Genomic DNA, 27,871 nt, shown 5'->3' with positions numbered 1-27,871 from the left:
TTTCGGTCACAGCTCTAAGGCAGACATTACATTTTTCACAAGGACGGAAACGGAGACACCTAACGCTGGGCGTTAAGGAGGCGGGTTCGCGCGGCCCTCACAGCACCGTGGCTTGGACGACGATCTCCGGGTTCTCGATGTCCTTCTTGCTCTGGACCATCCTCAGCTCCAGCTGGGCCGGGCTGGGCTTCAGTCCTTCCCCAGCCCTGGCTGCAGAACAGGCAGAGCATTAATGATGGGAACAAAGCCAGCGGAAGTTATCCTGAATCTGTCTCCTCCTTCCCTCGCCTTCGTGAGAGCCCCCAATGCTCTGGATCACCACTGAGTTCCCATCTCAGCAGGGAGCTCCACAACGCTGCCCCCTGCCCCAGCCCTAAAGGCCAACGCCAGGGAGATGGCGGGAGCCACAGCCCTGTTCACAATGCAGCACTGCACCCCTGCCAGCCCGTGAGGTGGTACCTTTTGCACACTTGATGGTCCGCTGCAGAACATGGTGCATGGCCGACACGGTCTTCTCACAGGCCACCTGCACGGAGGAGAGGACGCTGAGCCCCCCGCCCCCAGGCCGCCTGGATGGACCGTCCACTGACCAGGCACTGGGGATCCACAATCACACGCTCCCCCCATCACGGAGCAGTCGCTGCAAAGATCCCAGGAGAGCTGAGCAGAGAGGCCTGGGGACTAAGTGGACCACAGGCAACTCTGTCAATACTGCCTGGCATGTAGTAGGTACTTAATAAGCATTTCTGGAAGGAATCAGTTATAAAGAATCTACACGGGAAAGAGCTCCTGCCCCAGAGCTGGCCAAAGTCATTGCTTGCTGGCCTCTCCAAGTTAAAAACTCAGGGCTTCTCAGGTGCTGGGGAGGCAAGTGGACTCCCTCCCCGACGCTGGGACCCAGGGCAGAACTGAATCCGGGGTTGGCTGAGGGCGACCCAGCGAGGCCTCGTCTGGGCACCAGCTGGCCGTGAAGCAGGTCCCTGCTCACCCTCCGCCCTCGAGGGAAGGGGGGTGGAGAGACCGCAGCATTTCAGCGCTCGCCCCTGAGCCCGCAGGTGAGGGGAAGGGCCCCATCCCAGCCGTGCATTTCACAACATGGAGCTGACTGCTGGGGAGGGTGTGTGCCTGCCCCGCAGGGGAAGGACGGCCGCCCAGAGGGAGGTCAAAGGGCACAGCTGCGCCTGAGCACGCTAGGGCACTGTGGACATTCACACACAAAGCGGGGGGACGGGGGACAATCCCCAGGAAGAGAGGGGTCTCCAGCAAGTCTGACTGCAGCGGCTGTGTTTTAGGACGAGTTGTCACTGGATTTCCCTCCTGCGTGATGCTTCTAGACCCCGAGGTGCTGGGGCTACAGCTCCCCTGGCATCCTCAGCAAAGCCCTCCCTTTCCATCTGCCTCAGGACCCCTCCTGGGCCTGGGCCTGGGCCCGGCGGACTCCAGCTCTTAACACATTCTCCCGTTTGCGCCCCACTGACCTTGAGATTGTTGGGGTGCTTGTGCGTCCACGCCAACAGCATGGCGGCAAAGAGGTCCCCGGTGCCCACGAAGACTGCGTCCACCTTGCGCATCTCCATGCGGATGCGCTGTGTCACGACAGAGCCGTCGAGGGTCCCTGGGGGGAAGCGTACGGCAGCTGGGACCCCAGACCCTCAGCCGGCAGAGGCCCCGCGGCCCGGGAACCGGCTTGCCCTCCCCTGCACAGCGTCAGGGGGCTCAGCCTGCAGGGATCGCCCATGCCCCCCAGTGGCTGCCCGCGTCCCAAGTGAGAAAGTGAGAGACTGGAGCCCCGGAGGGCCACAGGGTCAGGGCGGCCTGGGGGACACCACGCAGCCTGAAGACGAGGGGTCGGAACGTGCGATGATGTGTGATGGGAGCCATGGGGGTGGAGGTAGAGCTGGAGGGGCCGTGCTCACTCACTGAGGTTGGGGTGAGTGCAAGGGCGTGAGTGTGTGTGGATGCACGTGCATCTGTGAGTGTATCTGGGTGTGTAAGTGTCCTTTTGCACAGACACAGAGGGGGTGGTGACAGGTACACCTGGGATGGCTCTCCGGGGCAGCGGGTGTGACCCCAGCCTTCTGTGTCATTTTACGCTGCGGCGTCAGCATAATGAAACGACTGACACAGCAGAGCGTGAATGGTCCGCCCAGCGATGTCGGCATCAGCTCTGAGGTGGGGGGGATGGGGGGAGGCAGGCCTGGGGACACCTGGTTCCCCGGGAGCCGGGCTCCAGCTGGGCTGGTCCACGTGAGCCCCGAGCCCGAAGGACGGGATGTCGTCCGTGTGCTGCCAGCACGGTCACAGGCACCTGCGTGGTGACCGTGGGGGGAGCAGTCAGCACCCCACGCTCACCGCACCCCGCTTCACGGAAACCTCTCCTGGTTCTGTTTTCAGTCTGATCTTTCTTCGAGGTGTCGGGAGTTGAGGAGACTGGCCACCTGCCGAGTCAGGCTTGATTTTCTTTCCATTGAACCCAAACCTCGGAAGCCTCGAGGGGACGCGCAGCAGGAAGGCAAGAGGGAGCCCAGCGCCGGGCGGGGACTTACGTGTCCTCTGGCTCCCCAGCGCGATCAAGTAGTTGCTGCCCCTCGGGGACGGCAGGTCCGAGCTGGTGATGACCACCGTGTCGGGGCCCATCGAGTGCAGCACGTCCATCACCTGCCGGGCACGGGGAGCGCGTCAGCCGCTCCTTGGCCACCCGAGACGGGGCCCTGGCGGCCCTCGCCCCGTCTCCCACCGCCCCTCAGCTTCTTACAGAGTCTGCCTGGATGGGACCGCGGCCGCTCAGGGGAGCCACACCCTGGGCCCCGCCCCTGCCCGGCAGTGACAGCTCTGCCAGGCCACAGCCGTCCCAGTTCCCTCCAGCCTCAAGTCCAAGGGTGCATGTCTATTGGTCCCACCCTGCACCCCGCCTGTGCCCGAACCCCGGAGGGAGGAGCCAACCAGCCAGGGCACCGTCTCCTCTCGCCTGGGCTCCGGGGTGGCAGGAGCCGTGCCCGGCAACTGCCAAGCGATGGGCACTTCCACGCTGCCCATCCTGGGGAACTATGCCCTCCTTTACCCATTCAACAAACGTCTACTGACCCCTCCCCGGCAGCATGCCGGGGCAAAATGCTCACTGGGGTGAACTTCAGGAGGGGTGGGAGGTAGGGGGCCTCGTATCAGGCAGGAGGCGACGCCACCACTAACCCTCCCCTCATCGGCCCGGGGCCTGCAGGCTGGGGAGGGTAACCGGCCAGAGGGTCACGGGGTATTGAGGAACAGACATCGCTTTGGGTGGCTTTTTTTTTTTAAACAGCCGTAGGTGGTCCCGTTTTCCTCGTGCAAATGCCTCAGAGAAGTGCCTGTGAACACGCCCTGCGAGCACAGGCTGTCCCCGGCCACACACTCACACACGTGTGCACACGTGCACACCCAAACCCCACACATGCGCACACACTGCACACACGCATATACCCCCAGCACACACATGCACGCACGTGTACTCCCACACGCCACATGCACACACACACAACGCGTGCACATGCCCCAAGCGCAAGCATACACACCCCCTCCACCACACACACGCACACACATCACACGCACACCGCCCCACACACACACGAGGCGTGCCACCAACCCAGCACCCACCCTGCACTGGGTACCATGAGTTTCCTCTGGTTCCCAAGCTGGGCGGGTGTGTAGAGGTGGGGTCACTGTGCCCGCGGCCCTGCTTCTTTCCCGCCCCAGGGTCACCTGGCTCTGAGACCCCCCAACTGCTGTGCCAGCTCAGAGCAAGGCCCTCAGAGCAGGGAAGCGGGGGGTCCTCCCAGCCTGCTCTCCTGCCCCAGTGAGCCCTCCGCCTCTGGGGGAAACAGACACACAGCCCCACGGGCCCAGGTGTGACCACGACTGGCCGCCGCCAGCTCTGACCCGGGGACCTGGCTCCTCCGAGTGTGTGTTTCCTGGACTGTGAAGGGAGCTCGGCCTCTGAAGAGGCCCAGACGCGGAAGGTCTGGCAGCCCCTGGTGCTCTGGACATGCAGCGCAGGGGTGGCAGACCCCACCTAAGGCTAAATCCCAGCAGACCTATGGACCCTCAGCAAGTGCCGAGAGAAGGTTGAAAAGAGCTTTGAAGAAATCTCGCCCAGGGCTGCGGTGTCAGCTCCTGCCCGAGAGGCCCAGCCGCCCTTCCCGTCCGGAATCCTGACTTGTGGGCTCCAGAAACGCCCAGCCAGCCCCCAAAGATACGGGTGCATTCCGCGCAAGAAATCCTCCCACTCACGCACGCACGCACGCACCCCGCACGCACTCTCACACGTGCATGCAGACACACCCCGCGTACGCACACAGAGCCTGGGGTGACGCCCGCAAGCCCGGGAACACCGAGGACTGCCAGCCGCCGCCAGAGGGTGGGGCAGGAGAGGATTCTTCCTACAGGCTTCTGACAGAGCACGGGCCAGCCGGCCGTTCTGGACTTCTGGCCTCTGAAACTATGAGAGCAAAGCTCTGCTGCTCTGCGCCACCCCGTCTGCGGCACGTTGCGATGGCCCCGGACGCTCATTCAGAGACAGCTGCGGTGAGCAGCGGGCGAACCCAGACCCAGCAGGCACTAAGCTGCAGGCGACCAACCAAGGGGCCGAAACGGAATTTACGAAGGTTCCCCGGGCCTCGGGTGGCCGGCTGATGGGAAGCCAAATGCTGGCCACACAGGTGCCCGTCTCCTATGCTGGAGGGCGTGTGGCTGTGCCCTCCCACCGTGAGCAGGCTGCCTGTCCCCCGCCAGGCACGGGACGGCCTCCTTACCTCTAAGGCTTCTTCCTGGCTGTGGATCTTTCTTCCACTCAGCAACCTGGACGGCGGACAAGCACAGCTGAGCCATCGCCTATAGGAGCCCCAGGGCTACATACGGTGCACTGGCGACCCCCCCCGCCCCACAGGGAACTGGCTGGCATCTGTCCGCCATCGCGGACCAGGCGGCCACCGTGTCTGGGGACCAGTCAGGAGTCAGTTTGAAAGGGGACTCACAGGACTTCCCTGGTGGCACAGTGGGTAAGACTCCGCACTCCCAATGTAGGGGGCCCGGGTTCGATCCCTGGTCAGGGAACCAGATCCCACATGGGCGCCGCAACTAAGCCTTCGCATGGCACAACTAAGGAGCCCGCGGGCCGCAACTAGGACCCAGCGTAACCAAATAAATAATAAAATAAATAAAAATAAATTTAAAAAGTAAAAAGGGACTCACACATCATGGGAGTGGGGTGAAGTTCCAGATCGTGGTAAACGTTTACACATAACAACAGGGAAGGACGGCCGTGCACGGTCACAGCACACGGTGCCACTGAGGGCAGCCAGCGTCCTCGCAAACAGCTGCAAATCTCAGTGCACTACGTTCTTGAGCCACCAACCATGAGGGACCTCCAGGTGAGCCGCCATCCCCCAGCATCGATAGGCCCAGGTTAGGGAACCCCAGGCCCCCAAGAGTCCAGGGGCCCCATCCCTACTTTATAGGGCGGCCCTGGGGCCGGAGGGGTTATCACTGCTGGCTTAACAGAGTCCAACGCGATGGGGACACACCCACCGCAGCGCTCACGCCCCGAGGCCCCAGGAGCCGCGCCTCAACTCCCTGGGTGCCCAGCTCTCCTGTCCATCGGCAGGGGGTGGGGGCCGGGCATCCAAGAAAGGCCCCTGGAAACATGGCACTGGGCAGCGGGGCAGGCACGGTCCTTGTCACCTCGTGCAGAGATTTGGGATGTGGGTTTCAGAGCTCTGGGGCAGTGGTCCGCGTCAGCTGGCGTGGGCTCCCCGTCCCATCGCCCGTGTCAGCCACGTGCACCCCCGGCTTTGCTACAGCGCCTCTGCCCCCTTCTGTCCCCAGAGGCTCTTGCTGCTTGGGGACCGGCGTGACCACAGGGAGTCGGGGGGAAATGAGTGCCCACGGCTGCTGACAACCAGTGCCCGCCCTGGCACTCAGGTGGGCTGGCAGCTCCCTGCCCCGCAGACTGGGGCTCTCCAGCAGGGTCCCTGTCACTCCCCCCATGGGCATGGGGGGTGGGTCTGACTGCTGCAGCCGATTCAAATGACTTACTCAGCCTCAAACTGGTTGGGGGTGATGATGTCTGCAACGGGCACGATCTTCTCTCTGTAAACCGGAAGGAGGTCCTCGGGGACGTACTGCGGGAAAAAGACAGGAACAGGCTGACGCATGAGGGGTGAGGGAGGGAGGCCAGGGCGGCTCGTGCTGTGGGGACCCCAAGGCTCCAAGGGGTCCCGAGGCAGGGCTGGGGCAGCCCTTCCACCCTGACAATCCGGGTCAGGTCCCCACTAGTGGCTTTCCACCGTATCCGTGTGACGACACCGCCCGCTCAACCCACATCGGCGTCGGGAACCCAGGCCCACAGCCTGCTGGTGTGTGGCTGGTGGGCTGAGAGTGACTTTTATGTTTTTAAATGGTTGGGGGGAAAGTCAAAAGAAAAACAGTATTTTGTGACACGTGGAAATTAGAGGAAATTCAAAGCTCAGCGTCCACACCTGAAATTCGATTAGAAAACGGCCACGTTCGTTCTTTGCAAATCATCTGCGGCTGCTTGAGCTGCAACAGGGATGCACGGCCCTGAAATACCTCCTCTGGGGCCCTTCACGGAAACCTCTTCTGCCAGCCCCGGCCCCTCCTTCCCGACAAGGGACAAGGACGTGTCTCTGGCCCGAGAGCGGTGTCTCGCCCAGGCAGACACTTTCAGAGTGCTGCTGTCCACAGCCCCACGGCCCGCAGCCCAACGCGGGGAAGCACTAACCATGGAGCCTTCTCCGTTCCACTTGTCTCCCATCACGGGGTCGCACACTGCGGGACAAAGGGCATCTTATCAGCAAAAGCGGCGGCGCTGAGAGGCGCGCCCCACGTCTGACTTGTTGTGAAGTTTCACACGTGCAACTAAAATGGGAAAAGCACGGCCTCCCGTCCTCATTTACCTCCTTACCTGGCATTTTGCATTTTGCTGACCGGGCCCCACCTGGGGAGTCCCTCACCCCACCCTGACACCGATCACAGCCCTGTGTCAGCGGCTTCTCTCACCCGCCCCAGACAGACGCCAGGTTCACCGTGAGAACGCCTGTGAGGCTCTCGTCCCCAGAGGCCCCCACGTGTCGGGAGGAGCAGAACGTGCAGACGGGGCGCGCAGAAGGGGGGAGGCTGAGCCGCCCATTCGTGGGGCTCCCGGCACCTACCGTACACGAGCCTGGGGTTCTGCTGCTTCAGCTCCTGCACGATGTCCACCACCGTGGCCAGGAAGGACTTGTCTCGCGTGTAACCTTTGGGAGGGACAGAGAACTCTCGTCACCCAGCCGCGGAAACAGCGCCATCAAGCCCATCTGCCCAGAGGATGGCAGGCAGTGCCCAGACCCTGCGGCCGGGGCCAAGACACGTGCTCCCCACAACTGTAGGCACGGGGGACACCGGGCATCTCCCAGAAGAAACGTTAACTTTTACATGAAAGGGAGAAGCCGTGGGTGTACGAGGAATGTTCTCCTTCCTCTTTTCCATTTTCCAGAATCAGCGTGTTCACTTCTAACCACGTATATAAATAAATGCAACCATGTGGGTTTGTAAATGAAACCAACACACCAGGTGGCAGCGTGTTGCTTATCTGGGTGTTTTTGTCCCAGACCCCTTCCCAACACCCCACCTGTCCCCCGCCATGGGCATGGAAACCCCAGTATGGAGACGCGGCACAGCCAGGACCCCCAGGGTCATGCTACCTGGACGTGGCGGTCACTAGGGCCCCACTGAGTTCCTGAGGGCAGGACCATCCCTCCTCGAGGGAGGCAGGGACCAGGGAGCAGCCCAGGTCAGGGGTGCTCTGGGCCTCCCCAGCCCACCCCCGGTGGGCGCCAGGCCCCGGTTCCGGCACCCCCTCCCCTGGGCCTCACCCGTGAGCACGTAGTCATACTTGTTCACGTCGTTCAGCTTCAGCCCGTCGTACAGCTCGTGGAGCTCATCCGAGTTCAGCACTTGGCCCTTCCAGTGCGAGTAGCCTGGTGGGAGGAGAGCAGAACACACAGGCCCTGACGCGTGGGGCACGCGGGTGACACGGCCCTCGGCAGGTCCCGCCCGAAAGCACATCTGGCTCCGACACGTTCTGGGGTTATTACTGCGTCCGGGGTCCACCCTCCCACCGTGCAGCGAGGGCCCAGCTCTGCAGGCCGCCTGAGGACGCCTGTGCAGCCGGCATTGCACCGACAGACAGGACACAGGGCTGCGAAACTTCTCCCTGTCCTCGGCGGGGCACCTGGGAGCGTCCCCATCGTGTCATGGTCCCTGGCTTTGCCAGCCTCTCCTGTGCACGTCCCCCATCCAGGCTGAGTTGCTTCAAGACTATTACCTGCGCACCCTGGCAGGTAGGGGCTCCTCGCATCCCCACCTCCATCCAAGATGAGTTGCAACTGATCCAAGTCTCGGGCCAAATCCTGACCAAGAGCCAAACGTGAACTAGAAAGAGGCTGCGGCCCGGGTTCCTGACCCGACAGGCACCCGGGTGAAGCGCCCCCAGGGCAGGCAGGGGGCCCGCTCGAGGTCACTCGGGGCGGGCGCACCCCACCAGGGACACCCCGCAGTCCGCCCACGGCAAGTACATCCTGGCAGCCCTTATGCCAAGAGGGACCACTCAAACGGATGGGTTCCTAAGCACATAAGTAAAAGCCTCCGGAGGGCTGATTTCTATGACAGCAAAGTCGAGTCCAGACCACGGGAAGCAGATCCCGGCCACAGCCCCAGATCCTCCCTGCCGTCTCGGGTGTTGTCCTGCAGGTCCCGCACCGGCTGGGCTGTGGGCCTGGAGAAGGGGCCGCGGCGCCGTCTGTGCACGTGGGGCGAGGGCTCTCCTGCCGCAGAGGGGCCAACACCCGACGACACCTGTCAGCAGTTCTCCAGGACGGCGCGGCCTCTGGTGGACGCCCATTAACCAGTCGGGAGGGCCAGAGGCAAGGAGGGTCCACCGAGGCGAGGTGACCCATCTCTCGCAGGCCTGTCCCCCAGGGCTCAGGTGTCTGCTAAGAGCCGGCAGCCTCTGGCTGTGTCCCGCAGGTGTTGCTGCCACAAAATCCCACCGGCCCAGGTGGGAGGAACAACGGCCCTTCCTGCCCCTTGGTTTTCCGAACATCATTCCAGACATGGTGGTTTTTTCTTTTTTCTTTTGGCTGCGCTGCGTGGCTTGCGGGATCTCAGTTCCCTGACCAGGGATTGAAACGGGGCTCTCAGCGGTGAAAGCGCCGAGTCCTAACCACTGGACCGCCAGGGAATTCCCAACACCGTGCGGTTTGACTCCATTGCACATGTACTGCTCTCTTGTCCTAGGGCTGCTGTGACCAAGAACCACAGGGGCTCCCACAGTTCTGGAGGCCGGCGTCCGGGATCACGGTGTCGCAGGGCTGGTTGCTCTGAGAGCTCCACGGCCGGCTTCTCCTGTGTCCTCACGTGGTTGTCCCTCTGGGCATGTGTCTGTGTCCTAATCTCCTCCATGGGCACCGATCAGATTGGAGCAGGGGCACACCAATGACCTCATGTACCTTTTAACTGCCTCTTTAAAGACCCTATCACATCTGAGGTCCTGGGAGTTAGGACTCTGACACGTGAATTGAGGGGACACAGTGCAGCCCGTGATGTGCAGTCAGCCCCCGCCGGGTCTCAAGCACGGGTCACCCCCCGCCCGGCAGGCCAGCTTCCTAACATGATGAGAAGGTTCGGGCCCACTCCTTTTACTGCCCACCCCCCCAACCCAGCCTCTCCTCTCCAAACTCAGGAGACCCTTCTGAAACACAGGGGCACTCTGGTCCTCTGTCCAACCCACCCAATTTACAGTTTACAGATGAAAAAACAAACTCCGCCGAGCCGGCGAGGCCGAGGGACCCAGCTCCTCCCTGCACGTCTGCTGCAGGCACCTGGTCCTGCTCCGCCAGGGGGTCACCACCAGGCCTGGCAGCAGGTCACACCCCAAACCCTATGTGCCTGGAAGGCTGGCCCTGCCCCACCCGCCAACCTCCAGCCCCGTCCAGTTTCTTCCAGCCGCCCGTCCAAGGGCTCGGATCTTGGGTAACAGGAAACTCTTGCTAAAGGAGCAGCCACAGAACACCGGCTGCTGCTTCAGAGCCCAGCGCTGCCCTGGAGCGGGGCGGGGGCGGGGGGGAGGGATCATCATCTAATGTCTAAGCCAACTTGGCTCTTTTACTTTAAAAAAAAAAAAAAAAAAAAAAGGGTAGTTAACACAGCCAGTAAAACCCATAAGCTCTGAGGAGGTTCACTGGATTGACAACTTTTGGGGACGTGTCCAAATGTCACTGTGCCCAGCACTCTGAAAGCAAAAGCAGGAAAGGGTTCTTAGTGGGAACTGTAGCCTTCTCATCTGAATTCAGTGTAGTCCCTCCTCGGCTGATGACTTGTAACACCCCCTCCCTTCCAAGAACCCCACCAGGAAGAATCGGGCTACGGGGAAGCAAGCACCCTTCCGCGTGTCTGGTCAGCACTGTGCCAGCAGTTTCTGGGACCTTCTGTGCTCTGAGATTCCGTCAGGGTTCAGAGTAATTTCAAAGAAGGGATGTGGGGATGTTTCCAAGAACTGAGAGGCTTTGTCCCCCTGCCAGCATCAGCTCAGGGATCCCAGGTCAGGGCGGCTCTGAGGCCATGGGGGTGGGGAGCCCAGGGCCCTCGCCTGACACCGTGGGGGCTTTCCAAGGGCTGTGACCCTCACGAACCCGAGGCAGCAATCACACAGCTTTCTGTGCACAGAAATCCTTGGGGTCCCCGTGCACGAAGAGACACACACACGAGCTCCCCGAGGCTCTGGCTTTTAAGAGAAAGTTGGGATCTGCTCTCCTCCCAGTCCAGTGTCACCCAGGTGGAGGGGCCCAGAGCAGGTACGAGGATCACCACCCTTGGTTCACGGAGGAAAGCGGGGGGCCGAGAGGTCATGTCACCCGCTAGGTCATCCAGCTTCAAAGCAGCCACGCTGATTTAAACACGCAGCCGGCAAACCCAGGCCCCCCGACCCCCGTCTGCACGTGCTGCGCAGCCTTGGCCAGGACCACACCCCCGGCTCCATTTCCCGTCTGTAAGGTGAGGGGTGGCCCCCGATTTCTAAGGGACCACTTCCTATGCCCACACTCAGCTCTGCGAGGACTGCTGAGGCCAACGCCTTACCTGTGTGGTTTGAAAACTGGACAGAGTTCACTGCATCGACCTCAAACCCCAAAACCTGCAAGACGGACAGAGAAGGAGCGGGTGTAAGAGAGCTGGTGGGCTTCCACGGACCCACGGCAGGTGCCTGACACAGCCTGGAGCAGGCTGGAGGGTCCCCGACACGGAGGACAGGAGGGGGGTGTCTCCCCAGGTCAGCCTCAGCACCCGCACTTCCAGTGATGTGCGTAGAGGTGACGGGAAACATGTTGGGGAGCAGGCACCCCTGAAGGGCTGGGGCTCAGAGGCCACTGCCCGCCCGCTGGAACTCAGCGCATCACTTCTGGAAATGCCACCAAATGAAAGTGCTCAGAGACCAGCAAGGCATCCATCTGTTGGGACACAAAGAGGGCAGTGAGGCCGTCTATGTTCCGGCCCCCAGCCCAATGGGGGGGCAAGGCCAAGGGCCCCCAGTCCCTCCCTGGGGGCCTGGCTTGTAGCCCCTGCGTCATCACGTGCCAGCTGGGGACAAAGAAGGCACCCAGCCCGGAGCCAAAGGTCCTAAACGATCGCAGCCACAGACCCGCTCCCGCACAAGGGAGGGAACCCCACTCCAGAGGGCCAGCCTCATGCGGTCCCGGCTCAGGTCACCTGGGCCACCAGCCTCTCCAGAGGCGCCGGGGGCAGAGCGGTTAAGGGAGGGGAGGGGTGGCGCTCTGGTGCCGAGAGAGCCCGAACACAGGGTCTAGAAAGTTCACTTCCAGCAGTCAGAGCAGGTGACTGGAGAAAAGGTAAAGCCAGCACGGAGCTAAAGTCAAGTTTATGAAGTAGAAGCCCCCCTTCTTAATGAAGGGGACAAAAGGTTGTGTCTAAAACGGCTGGACGTCTCCACAAGTCGAGGCTGACAGCTGTGCACTCGTGACACGGAAAGTCCCACAGTGGCTTTTCCTTGTGCTTATCTCTACTTTCCTATTTTTCTGCATTGAATAGGTCTTGGTTCCTTCGGGTGAACTGAGGTACAGGACACCGCAGATCCCTCGGGGGGACAAAGTCACATTCCCTTTGGGGCCCGCTTGCCCCTCGGCCCTCAGAGGTGGTGGGCATCAGGGCCCAGAACCCCCGCCAGGCCCCACCGGCCTCTTCCAGGATGGCCCCGCCGCCATCGCCGTGGGCAGACCCCGGACGAGGGCCCCGCGGTGTGGTCCCCTCCCCGCCTCTCAGAGCGCCCACTGCATCGCTCCACATGGCCGGCCACCCCAGCTGCCCAAGGATCGCGGCCAGCACGGCACCAAGACCCCTGTGCAGGGCCCGGTGCTCAGGGTACAGCCGGGAGGCACCACCCACCCGGGCGAGGCCAGACACCCAGGAGTCCACCCAGCGTGAGCGGCACCCAGGGCCCGGCCGCGTCCTGCGGCACCAGGCGGCCACCCCCGAGGGGCAGAGCACAGATGACCAACTCAGGCCTTCTTTCGTGTCCCCCCACCCCGGGGAGGCAAGGGGCTCGTGCGTGGACTCTTGACCACGGCCGCCTTCCCACACTCAGTCCAAACAAGCTCAGGGCCAGCCTGACTCTGGAGCCGCCACCCCAACCGACACCGCGTCAGGACAGGGATTCACGTCGGATTCGCTGCCTGCCGGGAGCCGAGCCTCCCGTGGGCGCCACCGCTGGGGGAGGGTCTTCCCACCCACGGGTTCTGGGGAGGGGGCTGAGCTGAAGCCCACGTCGTCCACCAGGATCAGGCGCGCCTGGAAAGTGCGGGCGGCGGCCCTGGCACCTCTGCCTCCTCGTGCATCTGCTCCCACCCCTGCCCCCCACCCCAGGCCACCAGCGCGGCCCCTCGGAACCTCCCACGCGACCCTCCCTGAGGGGAGGGCACCCCCGCCGGCCCCCTCCCCACCTCGCACACGGCTCCCCAGGGGCTGGCGCTGAGCCACCCTGGCACCTGCCCGGAAGGGTCCCTCCTCCTCTCCTGGACTCGCCCCTCCCACCTCTACGCCGCTCCTGCCCTCCCCCCCCAGGGAGGCTGTGACCCTGTCCTTTGGGACGCGCGGCACAGAGTGGGGCCCGATGGGTATTCGCTCATTGGACACACACATCGGTGTCACGCGCGCCCCGCTCCACACCCCGGCCCTGGTGCCCAGTCCCCTCCGTCCTCTCCCCACCCCCAGCCGGGTCTCAGCTGGGAAGTTCACTTCCACACGGGCCACCAGAGACCCCACCAAAGGAGCCACACAAGCCCGGGAAGCCGGCAGCCACCAGGGGAAGCAGGAGACGGTGCCCTGCGGGGTGGGAAGTGGGGCCGGCCCCTGAGCTCAACCGCTGAGCTCACTGATGCAGGAGGAGATGCCGCCCACCGGCGACTCCCAGCGAGATGTGGCCCCTGACCCTCGGGCCCTCTCCCTCCTGGAAACCACAAAAATGAGAACAAGGGACCCTTTTATAACTGATTCTCAAGGACAGAGAAAAGGAGGAGACGCAGCAGGTGAGCAATTCCACCAACTCTGGAAACAGACACTGCACAGCCCAGGTAACTGAGAATCTCAGCACCTGAGGAGGGGACGCAGGTGAGAGCGGGGCCCCCACCTGCAGAACCTCTCGGAGAGACAGAGTGTGGGAGACGGAGGTCAGGGAGAGAGCATGGAAACCCAGGGCCGTGGCTGCCCCAGGGGCCCCATCGTCGGCCACCTTGCCCTGGCCGTCCACGCCTGCCCGTGCACCAGTGACTTCCCAAACCCTCCCTCCCTCCTTCACCTGAACAGCACCAACCAACGATATTGAGGTCTCACCTCAATATCGCAAACAGGCAAAGCTCCCGGGCCACCAGGAAAGCGTCTCTCCGGGCAGTGAGGGTAGTGACTCGGGGGGCCCTGGGTGCAGACGAGGACCACACCCCAGCTCTCCACGGGGGCGGTGGTTACCCAGGCATTCTCCCTTTGTGAACACATGGAGCTACACGCTTATGACGTGTATTTCAAAGTCTTTCTAAAAATTTCAAGCCAGTATGATGAGGACATAAAGTAATAAAGCAAAAATCAACAGTCTTCTTAAAATAGAAACTTAAAATTGGCACTTTGCGGGCTTCCCTGGTGGCGCAGTGGTTGAGAATCTGCCTGCCAATGCAGGCGACACGGGTTCGAGCCCTGGTCTGGGAAGATCCCACATGCCGCGGAGCAACTAGGCCCGTGAGCCACACCTACTGAGCCTGCGCGTCTGGAGCCTGTGCCCGGCAACAAGAGAGGCCGCGATAGTGAGAGGCCCGCGCACCACGATGAAGAGTGGCCCCCGCTCGCCGCAACTAGAGAAAGCCCTCGCACAGAGACGAAGACGCAACGCAGCCATAAATAAATAAATTAAAAAAAAAAATTGGCACTTTGCAACTTTACTTGCCACATTTCATGGCCTCCTAGACAGAGCTTGCAGTATTCCAGGTCCCTAAATTCTAACCAACTTCAAAGAAACAAGATTTGAAGCAACGATGACACACATCCTGAAAATCCTGTCAAAATATCCTGCTCCACTGCTTCTGGATGCAGAGGTAATTAATCCTTTAGGCTCGCACATTCGAAGCCACTGTTCTCTGCTTTTAAATGATAGCGCTAAGCCCCTGGGCTGGCATCTCCATTTCACCTACCAGCAGCTTATGAATTGGCACCACAGGCTAGCGTGAGGGCAGGGCCGGGGGACGCAGCAGGAAGACAGGGCACAGGGCCAGGCTCCAACATGGGAGCCCCTGGACCCCAGAAAAAGGAAGTGCCTGTTGTTAAAACCTAGTCTTCAGGGGCTTCCCTGGTGGCGCAGTGGTTGAGAATCTGCCTGCTAATGCAGGGGACACGGGTTCGAGCACTGGTCTGGGAAGATCCCACATGCCGCGGAGCAACTGGGCCCGTGAGCCACAATTACTGAGCTTGCGCGTCTGGAGCCTGTGCTCTGCAACAAGAGAGGCCGTGATAGTGAGAGGCCCGCGCACCGCGATGAAGAGTGGCCTCCGCTTGCCACAACTAGAGAAAGCCCTCGCACAGAAACGAAGACCCAACACAGCCATAAATAAATTAATTAATTAAAAAAAAAAAAGTGGGACTCCTGATATTCATCCCACTTAGAAAAAAAAAAAACCTAGTCTTCAGCTCAACACCCCCCCACCTTTTGCGCTCAGCTCTGGGATCTGGGGCTGCGACCCTGGACATCACATCCCTGCTCAGCCAGGGGCTCCCGACTGAGCACTGAGGGGGAGAGACTGGGAGACGGGGAGGGTCCTGCCCCTGCTGGTCACTCTACCCCAGCACCGCTCTTCACCTGCAGAAGGGGGGCCCCCAGAAGCAGCTGTGGTCTTTCCGTTGCTCCCAGCACCCGTACTACACAGCCCTACACATCCCCCCGCCCCCTCAGCTTTAAGTCCCAACCGTAGACAGATAGGGTGGGGGGGTCCCAGGAGGAAGAGGACCAGGCATGGCTTTCTTGACACAAGAGAAGCCACTTCTGGTCTAAGCCATGTTGTGACCTAAGCCTGGTCACAGTGCTTGCCCCTGAACAGTTCTCAGCAATTAATGATCTTAAGGGAACAAAAGAATGTAGGAACAAACCGTTATTAAGCAAGAGGAGTAACAATATCAAAGGAAATCAATCAGCTGTCAAGACGCCCAGTTCTGTTTCCCCTAGCTCACCCCTGGCTCACCCTTGCACAACCCCATCGAGTGTGGGTGGAACCTCCAGGAGAGTCCAGTCTACTTACACGCACCCTTTAGGAGCAGAGTTCTCTTCTCCCGAGACAAAAGAAATAAAAGCAAAAATAAACAAATGGGACCTAATCAAACTTAAACGCTTTTGCACAGCAACGGAAACCATCAACAAACCAAAAACACAACCTCAGAATGGGAAAAACATTTGCAAACGATGCGACCAACAAGGGTTTAACTTCCAAAATACACAAACAGCTCACACAGCTCAATAGCAAAAAAAAAAAAAAATCCAAACAAGCCAAACAGAAAATGAGCAGGAGACCTAAATAGCCATTTCTCCAAAGAAAACATACAAACGGCCAACAAGCACATGAAAAGATGCTCAACATCGCAAATTATTAGAGAAATGCAAATCAAAAGTACAATGAGGTACCACCTCACATGGGTCAGAATGGCCATCATTAGGGCTTCCCTGGTGGTGCAGTGATTAAGAATCCGCCTGCCAATGCAAGGGACACGGGTTCGAGCCCTGGCCCGGGAAGATCCCACATGCCGCGGAGCAACTGAGCCTGTGCGCCACAACTGCTGAGCCTGAGCTCTAGAGCCCGCAAGCCACAACTACTGAGCCCACATGCCACAACTACTGAAGCCTGCGTGCCTGGAGCCCGTGCTCTGCAACAAGAGAGGCCACGACAATGAGAAGCCCACGCACCGCAATGAAGAGTAGCCTCCGCTCGCCGCAACTAGAGAAAGCCTGCATGCAGCAGTGAAGACCCAACGCAGCCAAAAATAAAAATAAATAAATTAAAAAAAAAAAAAAAAAGAATGGCCATCATTAAAAAGTCTACAAATAACAAATGCTGGAGAGGGTGTGGAGAAAAGGGAACCCTCCTACACTGTTGGTGGGAATGTATATTGGTGCAGTAACTATGGAGAACAGTATGAAGAGTCCTTAAAGAACGAAAAATAGAGTTGCCATATGATCCAGCAATTCAAGTCCTGGGTATAAAGCCAGAAAAGACGAAAACTCTAATCCGAAAGGATACATGCACCCCAATGTTTACAGCAGCACTATTTACAATAGCCAAGATACGGAAGTGTGAAATAAAATTCATATTTTATGGCAAGACAAGAAAAATTTAAACCTAAAAAAAATGTTCTCTGCCCTTTGGCCTCCTCTCTCCCCGCACTTTGCATCATATATCTGCATCTGCAAACCTCCCCGTCGGCAGAAATACCTGCTCAACCATAAAGAGCAACATTCTCCCAGCATCTACAATTCCTTAAAAGATAACATTCCTTCTTGATCTTTAAGGGGTCACATGGATCATGTAAACTGTCAATAATATGACATTTGATGCCCAGCTGTCTCCAAAAATTTATGTAACTGTGCCTTGACTTCTAACAGGCCTAACAGTTCTCAGAGCTTTCTGAGATGCTCTTCCTGGGTTATAATCCTCAAATTTGGCTTAAATAAAATTTTCCATTTCTTTCTTAGATTGACAGATTAATTTTTCATCAACAGAAGCAACCTAAGTGCCCAGCAAGAGATGACTGGTTTAGGAAGATGTGGTGTGTGTACATATATTCATTCATTCATTCTTCTACTTAACTCAGATTTATTAGGAGCCTACACAGTGCTAGGCGCTTTTCTAGGTCGTGTGAAATAGAGTTGAACAAAGTAAGTTTTTTGTTCTCTTAGACCTTATTTATGCACGTGCGCACACACACACACACACACACATACACACACACACACACACACACACTGGAATATTACTCAGACATAAAAACGAATGAAATACTGCCATTTGCAGCAATGGGGATGGCTCTAGAGATTATCATACTAAGTGAAGTCAGACAGAGAAAGACAAATATTAGATAATATCACATATATATGGATACTAAAAAATAATACAAAACCAGAAATAGACTCACGGACACAGGAAACAAATGTATGGCTAGAGAAGGGGAAAGGAAGGCGGGGAAGGGATAAATTAGGAATATGGGAACATGTCACTACATATAAAACAGATAAACCACAAGGATTTACTGTATAACACAGGTAACTATACTCAATATCTTGTAATAGACTATAATGGAAAATAATCTGAAAGAACATATATGTATAACCGAGTCACTGTGCTGTACACCTGAAACTAACACAATATCGTAAATCAACTATGCTTCAATTAAAAAAAAGCAAAGCAGAGTTCTCTGGCTGGGGCGGAAGAGGAAGTCGGCGTGCTCTGAACGAGAAGACACCGTGCACTGCTGGCCCTGAACTCGGAGGCCCCTTGAGGAGCGATGCAACTCTGCAGCCATAACGCTCACGCTGATGTCAATTCTATTTACATCAGCAGGCCTGGTAACTATCCCAGCTCACACTCCTCCATCAGTTACTGCATTTCACGGCAAGGCTCACTCGCTGCTGTGGCCGCATCCTAGGCTCTGGAACCAACAAGCCTGCCTTCCCACTCAGCTTGGCAGCTGGTGGTCAGCCGGTGGAATTACTCACACCGGGGAAACTGGCCCTGCCCCACCCCTGCCATTTTCACCATTTACCAGCAACAAGACTCATTTTAAGAAAAAAGAGAAAGAACTGACTAGTTCAGCACGGAGAGGGGAGGGGAGGGGAAGTGAGGCCTCTCGAGATAAGGAGAAACACCCTCTCTGGCCTCTCCCCTCCCCCCTTTCCCCCCTCCTCTACCGTCCCCAGCCCGGTGCCAGCCAGGGGCAGATGCTCCTGGAATTCTCTGTGGAGATGGCCCAAGAGGGCCTGTTTCAAGTCCTCACTCCCATCCCGGGAGCCTCTGTGCCGCCATATTCCCCTGGCCCCGGGGCCCCAGATGCACCTCGGTGACCCCCAACCTTCGAGGGCTGCCGTGGGATGAAGCCCAGACCCCAGGCTGCACGCCCCACCGCCTGTGAATTCCACGCCGCTTTCTGAAGCCCCCAAAGCTCTGTCGCCTCTGGCCTCTGTGAGCTCCCCTCCTCAGTGTAGAAAAAGGTCTCTCGGCCCCAAGTCCCTGCTGGAAACCTTGCCTTCTCTGCCTCTGCTGGAGCACCTGGACTTGCGGGGATTTTAGGAGTTTGAGCTCCCCGCCAACCGTGACCCGTGGGCCTCGGGATGCAGGCCGGGGGCCAAAGCCGGGCCTCAGGCTCCCGGAGCAGAAAGAACTAGAGCCTCAGCCGAGAAGCACCACACCCAGCCGGCCTGCTGCCCACTGGGTTCGTGCAAGTCCGCACGCGACCACGTGACCACAGCCAACGCCGGGGACTTGGTCTCAGACCCGGGAGGCCCACCGAGATGCACAGGCAAAATCGAGGCACTTGGGCGAGGTCCCGGCGTCAGGCGCCGCTCCTCAACCCCACGCTCCAGCTTCCCACCCCTCCCCCGGGGCAGGGGAGACCCCAACGACCGATGCGCAGGCGCACCCGGGGACGGGGAGAGCACGGCGAGATGCGCCGGAGGCGTCCGGCCACAAAGAGCAGGGGCGCCAAAGACGCCATCCACACAGGCCCCCGCCTCCCGCCCCACGCACACCCCTGTCCACCTCTGCGGGCGGAGCATCCCTCCCCGAGGGCAGCTACACGTGCTGGGGGGCGGGGAGCCATGCTCGGATCCCGCAGCCTCGGGGGGATATGTGCTCCCGGCTGCCCGCCTTGCTGCTGCGTCATCAACCCACTGCTGACAGCCAGGCGGACACAGTGAGACCGGGTCCTTAACTCAGCAGAGCACGCAGACGGCAGGGGCGGGGGAGCTCAGACCTCCCTGGTTCCTCCAGGGTCAGTGCTGGGCAGCGAGAGCGGCCACTTCGCCATCTTCAGAAACCCTCACTGTGGCTTGTTTTGCAAGACCTTTAGTCACTCTCCTAGGAAATCAGCTTTAGGAAAGAGGGGACACAAGAAAGCCCCATGCCTACGATCGGCCTGATTAGCCTCAGGGCTGGGTGCCTGGCGTCCCTTACTCCACCCATCCCTGGTCTGCCCTACCTCTCAGCTCAACCCCCAACCTCTAGTCTCCAATGGGAGCTCCTCCTGGAAACAGCCCTGTGTCCCCCGAAGAAGCCTTAAGTCCCAAGGCCACCTGCGCCCCATGGGCACTCTCACCTCAGCATCACAGCCCTGGACCCCATCACCCCAGCCCCAGCCCTGCTCCCAGCACAGTGCACGCGCCCCGGCTCCCAGGCCCCGCACACTAGCCGGTCACGTTCAGCTGGGCTGCACTGCAAAGCCCTAAATAAAAGAAGGGGTTTCGCCCCAAGTTCCCAGCGGCAATGGGATCAGACAGGGGACAGGAGAGCAGCTCTGGGTCAGCAGGGAGGGAGGAGTTGCCCCTCCTCGGCTGACCGTGCGATTCCAGCCCAAGGCGCGTGGCCGCACACCTCCTTCCCTTCTTCTTGAGGAACTCCATTTATTCTTCTCCTCGGCGTCACTCCTCCGAATCACTCTGTGATCTTATTTCAGAAGCTCCGAGTGGCTGAGCACCAGGGGACATCCAAGCCCACGAGCCACACGGCCAACAGTCCCTGCTGCGTGCAGCCCCGGAAGCCACATGCTCGCAGACACTCTCGCCCCTTCCAGAGAGGTCCCTGTGAGGGGCGGTCACTGCAGCACAAGACAGGGTGCCACGAAGAGTACAGCAATGCCGCACAACACAACTGCACGGGTGTCCACACACGTACACACCCACACCTGAGCGTGCACACGTATACGCTCACGCACATGCATACACCCACACACACCACAGACAATTAAGTTCTTGCTTTTCTGCATGACAGGCAAAGAAGAATAACAGAAATCTCAGTCCCAAACTAAGAGAGTTAGAAAATCAAGATATTACGCAATTCTGGACCTTCTTGGGAAAATAAAAGGTCGGAGAAATAATGAAGCAACGCCCAAGTTCCAGGACTGGGACACACTGTGAATGAGATAGGGACTTTCAGAGGCCAGAGGGAAGCAAGCAGATCATGTGGCCTGCAGAGCACAGGATGTCCCAGAGGGCGGTCACAGGGCTCCAGCCCCAGTGCGTCCCCCCCAGGAAGTGCTGGGTGGCCTGAGCGGAGCCAGAGGGAGGTGTGCTTTTGGGCGTCGGCTCCCTTGCACTGTTTGCCAATGCATGTGTCACCGTGAAAGATGCGAAGGCAAGAACTATGTCTTTTAAAGGGCAGGTGACATTCTTCCAGTATCTTCCAAATGCAGTTCTGCTGCAAAGGTCATTTTTATCCCAGGAATTCTAAGGAAAAAATGTAAAGATTTTCCAAAGGACCAGGTATTTTAACCACGAATCAAGACACCCTCTGAAGAAGACCACCCTGTGGCTCAGAGGGTTCTTAAATGTGAGAGGCTGGAAATAAGCGCCTTATGGTCTGAAGCGCCTCCTTGGGACCCAGGCACGAGCCTCTAGGAGACGCTGGGGTGAGTCGTCCACACGTGCACACGTGCTTCTAACACCCCAGGACCGTCCACCTCTGCTCAGCTCCTGTGGCCAAGTCACTAGGCAAGGGAGGGGCCTGTATCCAGGTTTCCAGGCCAGAGGCCTCTCAGCACACCCACTGCCACCAGCCTGCCTCTTCCTGCGGGGTGTCTGAGCCAGTCCGCGGGCAATCAGGCCTGGCTTTGGGGTCCCTGTACAAAGAAACAGAGTCTCCACCCAGCCCTCTTAGATGTCTCAGTTCTGCTTCTGTACCGAGGGGCCAGGAAACTCAGAAAATGAAGTGGATTTCTGCAGGCCCCAAACTGAGATGTCCCCCTAAACCACCTTCCGGGGCCGCCTGTGGTCTTGCCTTCCCATCTTGGCAATGTGGTGTTTAAATGGGTTCTGAGCTAAGGTCCCAAGTCAGATTCTCAAGGCCACAGAATTCCATAATTTAATCTCTGCCCCCAGCATGGCCCTTCAAGGAGGCACCGTGAGCCTCTGGTGACCCCTACCACAGAAGTCACATGTGCCTAAAGCAGCAGTGCCAAACTCCAGACACAGCCTCAGAAGGAAGGGCACACCACAGAGCTGGCCCAAAGCCGGCTACCTATTCGGCTGGACACCTTCAGACGGGCTTATCCGCCCAGCAGAGCGGCTGCTGGCAGGAGAAGCACCTGGCGGCCGGGCTGGGAGGGAGACACAAGAGCCGCAGCTGAACAGGCAGCCTGACGCCCGCCGGTGCCATCCTTCCCAAAAAGGACAGCTTTGGGATGTTGTGTCAACTTCTGGGCCTTTAATTAAACCTCCAATTTGTGCCACTTTTAAAGTTCTCCGAACAGGCTCCTTCTAACCTACAGTGGATTGAACTGTGGCCCTTAAAATACATGTTGGCCGGGGACGCACGCACATACCAAATTGGAAATACGGTCCTTTGAGACATAATCAAGTTAAACATCTCGAGATAAGATCATCCTGGATTATCTGGGTGGACCCAGATACACCCAATGACAGAGGTCCTTATAAGAGACACACAGGAGGGGGACATGTGACAGGAGGCAGGGATTGGAGTGATGCTGCCACAAGCTAAGGAGTGCCCGGCGCCCCCAGAAGCTGGAGGAGGCAGGAAGGACCCTCCCCTCCAGCCTCTGGAGGGGATGCAGTCCCGCCAACATCTTGATTTCAGACTTCTGGCCCCTAGAGCTGCGGGAGAATAAATCTGTGGTTTTAAGCCCCCAGTTTGTGGTACTTTGTTGCGGCCGCCCTGGGAAACGCATACACAAGCCTAAGCTTCATGTACCTGCTGGATTTTCACCAAAATGGGAAGCAACAGGGCAGAAGAGGGTCTGTGTGGCTGCAAAAACAAGGGAGGAGCTGCTGGATCAATGGGCCTGGCAGACTGTACACACACACACAACACACGCACACACACACGCGCACACGCACACACACGCGCGCGCGTGCGCGCAAGGGGGATCCGGAGAACCACACTCCCAGCAGGGAAGCACGCGAGGTTTTCTACTTCCAGGAGGAAACAAGCCCCCCAGCGTTTGGGGTGGGAGGAGGCCTCACTGGGTCCATCACTCCTTCCCTTTTCTTTCCCCAGAATCAAGGCCTGAGCAGCAGGAGGTCCCTGGCCCTGCGCAGGGAGGGCGCCCCAGATGCATCGCATGGCCTGACGCCCTTGACTCAGCAGCGCCCTCTCCAGGGACGGGGGCGCGAAGACCACGAGCCCGCCCTCTCTTTCCTTGCTCACTGCAAACATCATCTTGCCCACGGGCTCTACCTGCTGTGTCGCTGGTCACAGCGCCATGCTCCCCTCGGCCCCTAAGGTGGACTCTGGACTCGAGGCCAGAAACAAATCCACAACCAGGGTCAAGGTTCTGGTCCTTTCTCTTCTGTATGTTTTCCTCTGCCCAGGGAAGGCAGCTGCTCGCAGGCTGCCCACCAGTGTGCTGCGGGGACCTGGCAAAAAGCAGTTTGGGAATCAGAGCCCTGAAGCCCAGGCTCGCAGGCATCCAGCCGGGACAACTCTGGGCCACGTCCATCTGGGAGTGGGGAGTGGGGGTCCCCCTGGATCAGCCCCCGCTGCGCCCCACCACGGCAGAGCTACACCCGGGCAGTGTCCTGGGAGCCTGGCACCATCTGATTGCCAAGAGGACTGTTCTCGCTGTGCAGACAAGGCTTAGAAAGTCTCAGGAGGCACTGACGGTCCCCGAGTGGGACCTCCAATACCAGGGGCACCGGGTAGCCCCCCAGGCGGCCTCTCCTCCCCCAAGTGCATCTTCCCATCTCCCCAAGTCTGTGGGACCCAGCCAGACACCATCTTCTCCTGCCATTTCCAAGTTCTCATCCCATACTCAGCTCTGCGGATAACCACGCCTTTGGAGTCTCCAGCTGAGTTCAGAATATATTCCCCACTCAGCACAGCTCTGGGAGTTAAGGGCTGGCTGGCTGGAACCGTGCAGGGAGAGGCCACTTCCAGGCTCCACCCACCCCAGCCCATCCTGGGCTAAGGCTGGTGGGTGCAAGCCGGGTCTGCGGGCCAGCGCCACCCATCTCCCTGCCTCTCCCTGATCCAGCAGGGCTCACACGTGGGGAGGGGAGCAAAATGCCTGCACGGGACCCCATGGAGCATCCTGCAGTGCTTACCAGAGCTCCGCAGCCTGGGCCCAAGCAAGAGGAAGGCCCACGAGAAATCTGGACTCCAGACAAGGAAGCACTCAGTGGTTAGCGGGCTAAGGAATCTCTGGAAATTGTTCTTGTCATGGGCTGAATTGTGTGCCCCAAGCTGGACCTCAAACAGGGACCGTGTTAGTGCTCAAGCCGCAAAATAAAGTTTACTGTCTCACAAATCTAGAGGCTGGAAGTCCACCATCAAGGTGGGCATGGTTCGGTGGAACATGTTTTGAGGGCCACCCTCTCTGACTTTCTCCCTCTCCTCAGCTCTTTCCATCCTCCAAGACTACGTCTTATTTCTGTAATTAGGAGGAGGAGGTAATGAGGACAAAGGGCATGGGTAAGGAACCCTAACCCACATCCAGTCCTGATGGGGGTCCTGACCTCCCCAAGATGCGCCAGGCACGCTCGCTGCCACCAGCCCTACCACCTTCCTGTCTGGTCTTTCTGCACAGTGAGGGGTACGAAAAGCACCCCCGGGCACTGGCGCCACTCATTCAGCAGCCAGCACCTCCCAGGCATCTCCCGGAGACGTTCGCCCTCCCCATGTTCCCTGGCCCAAAAATGACGTGAGGCAGACGTCGTGTCCATTCTACAGATGAGGCAACTGAGCACCAGAGGGCTCAAGGCGGAAGGTAGCTTCTTCAAGGTCACGGGCTAAAGAACTGCCCCTCTTCCTGGGCCTCATAAGCCTCCAGGGGAGTGTGAACAAAGAAAAACAAAGAGCCTGGCTCACTTCTGGTTCAACTGAAACAAGCCTAAGTCTAACCCACTTCAGTTGCTCACCTGAAGAATTCAGGATAAAAAAAAAAAACCTGGGAGGCACTCTGTGCTTTAGGTAAACAGGCCCTAAGATAGCTCGATGCATATCTCAGAAAGAATGTCAATGACGCCAAATTCCTGCAACTTCCTATACTTATTAGAAAAGCACTAAAATCATTAACTTAAGATATCTGTTCTTCCTGATTAGCAGTAAACTTCTACCAAGATGTATGCTTGACTGCATGTATTTCCCAGCCAAAAAAACATCACATATAAACTGGTTTCTCCCCAACCTCTTCAGAGCGGCGCCCTGAGAGGCTGTCTCCCGGGCTACAGTCCTCAGTAAGTCCGCAGTGGGGGGAAAAAAAACTTAAACTCACAAGCCTCGTGTTGTGTGTTTTTCTTTAAGTAGACAGAAGGAAGTGCAGGGATGGATTAAATCAGAGGCAGAGGTGTCACCCCCACCCCAGGGATGACAGGAGGGAGATGACAACCCCCTACCTATGTCCCTCAAGCCCACAGGTAAAGATGCTGGATGCTGGGCACTGGGGAGACCCCAGGTAAGAACCGAGGTTCAGTCCTTAAGAGGCACTTCCCCAAGTGGGTGGGGTCCGGAGAAGCACCCCGTCAAGTAACTGGAAAAGGACATTTTGGTGTGGAAGTTGAGGCTAAGTGCCAGGAAACTCAGGAACGAGGTGAGCAGAGGAACAGTTTGCCCCGGGGAAAGAGAAAGAAGGGAGTGGCCGCAGGCGGGTGGGGAGGAGGGAGAGGGGGAGGAGGGAGAGGCAGAGGCTCAGGGAAGCCAGCAGAGGCCTGCGCACCTCTGCACACCTCTGGGAAGGGGGGCTCCCCATGCTCCCTCCCAGTGGGGGGCGGCGGCCACCGGTATCTGCCGGGGAACTGCCTGTTTCCACCTTCCCGTCTGCCCCTGCTTCAGGGACCCTGCGCTTCCCCCCAGCACCATCCCACCGCACTGGCCCTGCCCAAGCAATCAGTGACCAAGAAGAGCTGGGGCCTCCGGACAGGTGCAAGCGCGCACCCTGACTGCCCCCGCGGTCTGCAGCCCCACTGGTCAGAACGGGAGGGCCAAGGACCTCACATGATCTCCACAGGTGCTCACAGATCAGTGGCGGCCAGGCAGGTCCCTTGGACTTGAACCCCTGTACCTTTCCACCTTCAGTCTTCATTCCACTGCTTCCTCCTCGGGCGACGGGCATGCTAGCCTCAGATCAGCCCTCAATCTCTACTGAGGTGGTTCCAACCCTCCCCAGGGTCCCTCCAGCCAGCCGGCACCCCACAGGCCATTGTGAGTGGGGGGCCCTTCACGTCCTTGAGGGCCCAGAACAGGGACCTAGCACACACAGCAGGGGCCCGACACCGGCTCCTTACTCAGGGATGGGGCCCAGGGACATGGACCAAAGGTGAGTGGTCCAAGAGAGCCACCACCTTGCCCGGACGCCCAGCCTCCTCCTGAGCCCACAGGGCAAGGAAGTGCCAGGGACCCCAATGCTGACACCCCAGCATGACACCCCACTGCACCCGGGCCTCCCCCTGCCCCTCCAAAGGCCGCCCAACCGTAACCTCGGGGCTGCGACAGGAAGCAGCAGGTGCCGGCTGATGAGCCAGAGAGACGGTGAGCCCCTGACGGAGGACAGGCGCGGGAGGCGGGAGGAAGCCCGTGGGCACCCCGGTAAGGAAAGGCTGACACATGTAACAAGCGGCTTCTAAAGCCAGACCCTGCACGGGCCCGAACTGGCCGCTGGGCTTTTCTTCTCCAGAGCCAACACCGGCAGGTAGGCCTTCTCCGCCCCATCCCCTGCCCGGCGACCACCTCCCCGGAACGGTCACTCGCAGGATGGAGCCCACCCTTGCCGCCCGGGGCCTCACTGCGGGGTTCCTCCTCCTCCTCCCTCCCAGCATCCTGACCCACAGGGGGCGGGGACGGAATGGGGAGCCCACCAGGTGAGCAGTGCCTACACCTGCCTACCCAGCGCCCTCCTTCGCAGGGTCTCCGGCCGCGACGCCGCATTTTCTCGTCCCCAGGGTCGGGCCGGTGGGTGCGCACCACTCGCGCCGGGGGCTTCATTCAAACCAAGGGCCCGCTTCCCCGCCCCATCCCACCCGCAAGGGTCCAAGTGCTGCCCCGAGCCCCGCCCCCGCAAAGCGCCTGCCTCCCCCCGCCCGCGTCGGGCACCCCGCGCTCCAGACCCTTGGGGCTGCCCGGCCAAGGTCACGCGGCCCGCCTGCGGCCACCCCTTCGCGGGCCCGCACGGCCGGGCGCGGGGACACCGCCGGGTTACGTAAGCGTACCTGCAGCGGGAACGTGGCCGCCCGGTTGCCCACGTAGCCGCGGACGACGTGGCTCTGAATGGAGAGCACCCGGCACTCCATGCCGGGCCTGCCGCGGCGGCGCGGGGCCGGGCGGGGTCAGCGTCTCCGCCGCGCGCTGGGGCTGCGCTCCGCTCGGCTCCGGCCACGCTCCGGCTCTGCTCCGCTACCGCCCCGCTCGGCGCAGGCGCTCCGCTCGGGCGACAGGCCGCCTCCCTCTGACCTCAGCGCGGCTGGAAACCCGCGGGTCCGGCGCTGCGCCGGGGCGGGCCGGGGGCGGGGCCGAGGTGGGGCATCCGCCCGGGGCCCGCCCCCCGCCCCTCCCGGGGGACGGGGAAAATGCAGACCGCACTCTCGGCCCGGGCGACCCAGGCACGTCACTCAGCGCTCCTGGCATGTGGGCGGCCACCCTCCAAAACCAGGCGTGCACTTTCAATTTTACCCCGTAGGGCACTGCAGCGCCGGCCGGCCTTCATCCTTCGGTTCCTCGGGCCATTCATTCACTCCACTGAGGTCCGCCCCCCGGCCCTGCGCCACGCCTCTAACCCACACTTCCCGGCGCCGCTGGACTACGAGGCGGTCCGACAAGGACTCCCACGGAGGAAACGCACTGGTGCGGCGCCCCGAGAGTGGGCGCGAGCAGGGGTGCCAGCAGAGGGGCGGCCGGGCTGGGAGTTACCGGGAGAGCCCTCCCTAGGGCCCCGTGGCGCGCAGTGCCTGGTCCCCACTCCAGGGCCTGCAGGTCCTGGAACCCCTGCGCGGTCCATGGCCCCTGCGGCCACCGCGCAGACCAGCGCTAGGACGCACGAGCCCCCCGACCGCCCCGCAGGACCAAGGATCCAGGCCCACCTTGTCCACGGGGGC

The 27,871-nt window shown here is 59.8% G+C and overlaps 1 protein-coding gene across 1 annotated transcript; it reads right to left on the bottom strand.

Moving 5' to 3' along the window:
- On the bottom strand, nucleotides 1–27,237 carry PDXK (pyridoxal kinase). Its single transcript, XM_082460740.1, has 11 exons — nucleotides 26,990–27,237; nucleotides 11,167–11,221; nucleotides 7,905–8,009; nucleotides 7,203–7,286; nucleotides 6,773–6,819; nucleotides 6,067–6,152; nucleotides 4,785–4,830; nucleotides 2,547–2,658; nucleotides 1,479–1,615; nucleotides 460–526; nucleotides 1–210 (listed from the first exon to the last, which is right to left on the bottom strand). Exons 1-11 carry the CDS (start codon nucleotides 27,068–27,070, stop codon nucleotides 98–100), a joined length of 933 nt encoding a protein of 310 aa, XP_082316866.1. The 5' UTR covers nucleotides 27,071–27,237; the 3' UTR covers nucleotides 1–97.
- Between the last annotated feature and the right edge of the window lie 634 nt (nucleotides 27,238–27,871).

This window comes from Balaenoptera physalus (genome assembly GCF_965194825.1).
Source record: "Balaenoptera physalus genome assembly, chromosome: 4".
NCBI classification, from domain to species: domain Eukaryota; kingdom Metazoa; phylum Chordata; class Mammalia; order Artiodactyla; family Balaenopteridae; genus Balaenoptera; species Balaenoptera physalus.
Note: the sequence above shows the minus strand (reverse complement) of the source record. Positions and strands in the feature narration are given on the sequence as shown.

Coding starts and splice junctions, on each gene's coding strand:
- PDXK (XM_082460740.1), bottom strand. CDS start 27,070: ATGGAGTGCCGGGTGCTCTCCATTCAGAGCCACGTCGTCCGCGGCTAC. Junction 8,010..11,166: donor CCAGTTTTCAAACCACACAG/GTAAGGCGTTGG, acceptor TCCTCCCACCAG/GCTACTCGCACTGGAAGGGC. Junction 1,616..2,546: donor GCTGGGGAGCCAGAGGACAC/GTAAGTCCCCGC, acceptor GCTTCCCCCCAG/GGACCCTCGACGGCTCTGTC.